The 1,938-nt window shown below is 22.8% G+C and overlaps 1 protein-coding gene across 1 annotated transcript in view; it reads left to right on the top strand.

Moving 5' to 3' along the window:
* The window catches only part of LOC117178369 (multiple inositol polyphosphate phosphatase 1), a 36,476-nt gene extending 34,856 nt beyond the window's left edge, over positions 1-1,620 (top strand). Inside the window, exon 8 of the mRNA XM_033369798.1 lies at positions 1,387-1,620. Within this exon, the coding sequence (XP_033225689.1) occupies positions 1,387-1,561 (175 nt within the window). The 3' untranslated portion in view covers positions 1,562-1,620. The remainder of the gene's footprint in view (positions 1-1,386) is intronic.
* Positions 1,621-1,938: the final 318 nt, after the last annotated feature.

The raw sequence follows: 1,938 nt of genomic DNA, 5'->3' as shown, positions 1-1,938 counted from the left end.
TTTACTTGAAAAAATTAATTTTCAATCAAAGAAATGAATTTTTAACCAAATTAACGAATCGCTTACCAAAAAAAGTAATTTTTATCTGAATAGTTTAATATTCGACCAAAAGATGAAGCTTGAAAATTTAACTTTTTTTTGTTAAAAAATTGGTTTTTCATTAAAAAATGTATCTATGTTAGTAGGGATTTCATCTTACTTGGATAAAAATGCAACCGTTTGGTTGAAAATTCAAGAATTTTTCTAAAAAGTAATTCTTTTTATTGTAAAATTCAACTATTTATTGGAAAATTTGTCTTTATGGTTTATAAATTCAACTTTTTAATTATTTTATATTTAAAACTTCATCATTTGTAAATTTAACAATATTGTAGAAAATCATGCTTTTTGGTTCAAAATTCAACTATATTGTTGAAATTTCTTTTTTTGTTGTTGAAAAATCAACAATTTTGATAAAAGTGATTCTTTTCGGTTTGAAATTTACTTTTTTGACTGGAAATTCGTCTTTTTGGTTTAAAGATTTAGGCTTTTTTTTAAATTGTCTTTTTAATTAAAAACTTTATCTATCTGAGTAAAAATGGCATCTTTTTGGGAAAATGTAACTGTTTGGTGAAAAAATCGTCTTTTTATTTTTAAAATTCAACTTTTTTTTATTTGTCTTTTTAATTAGAAAATTCATCTATTTCATTTCAAATTGCATCCTTCATGGATAAAATGCAACTGTTTGGTGGAAAATTAAACAATTTTTATAAAATTCTTCCTTTTTTGCTTTAAAATTCAATTGTTTTGTTGAAAAATCGTCTTTCTGTTTTGAAAATGAAAGTGTTTTTTTGTTGTTATAACTTATCATTTAATTAAAAATATTTTGTCGCTGGAAAATCAAATTTTTTGAAAAATATTTGAAAGTTTGAAAATTTTATCTGTTTTATTGGAAATTTTATCTTTCTTAGATAAAACTGCAACAGTTTTGTAGAAAATTAATCTTCTTTGCTTGAGAATTCAACTTATTTCTTAAAAATTTTGATTCAACCTCTTCGTTAGGAAATCATTATTTGTTAAAAATTTATATTCGTAATTAGAAATTCATCTCTTGGATTGAAATTTAAACTATTTTGCTGAAATCTTATATTATTCAATTAAAAATTCAACCGCGTGGGTAAAATTTTAACTAATTTGTTGACATTTTTTATAGAAGGTTTATCTCTTTGGTTGAAAATATAATTATTTCGATGAAATTTGTTTTTTTTTTTAAATGCATATTTTCTGTTCCAAAATTTAAATTTTGTACCGAAAATTCGTCTTTTCGCTTGGAGGTTAAAAAATTAGGTGAATTTTTTGTTATGACTTTAATATTATTAGAAAAATTATAATTATTTTTGCTTTCAGGTGTGAATCGCAAGGACCTAGTGTACTGTTTATGCATCAGGAACGAATTGTGAATCTTCCAAATTGCCCGGAAAATACGCCGTGTCCGATTTCGGTAATGAAAGATATGTATCCTGATAATCACGAAGAATGCAAATTCGACGAAATGTGTTATAATTTAAAAAGAGAACTTTAGTCGACGTGATTTTCTGTCAAAAAAATTCAAAATAATAAAACTAAGATTTCTATTATAAATCAAGTTTCAACTTTTATGGCAAAGTTTTAAATATTCGATCTTTTTTCTAAATTTGTGATCATTTTTTTTTTACTTCTGTTTTTATTTTTCTACTTTATCATTTGAAAAAGAATGAGTTTTAATAATATTCGGAATTATTTGAAGTGCTTATAAATGAATTTAAAAAAAATACCATCTATAAAATTTAACATATTTTTGGTATTATTAAAAAATTTTGTTGTTGAGAAAATACGATTATTTTTTCATCTCGATAAATTTGAATGAATGTTAATGAGACAACTATTTTTTGAAAGATTCTTTTTTTTTGGTTGGAATTT

The sequence above is a fragment of the Belonocnema kinseyi genome, chromosome 8 (assembly GCF_010883055.1).
Source record: "Belonocnema kinseyi isolate 2016_QV_RU_SX_M_011 chromosome 8, B_treatae_v1, whole genome shotgun sequence".
In the NCBI taxonomy this organism is placed as follows: Eukaryota; Metazoa; Arthropoda; class Insecta; order Hymenoptera; family Cynipidae; genus Belonocnema; species Belonocnema kinseyi.
This window is presented reverse-complemented; position numbering and strand designations above follow the sequence as displayed.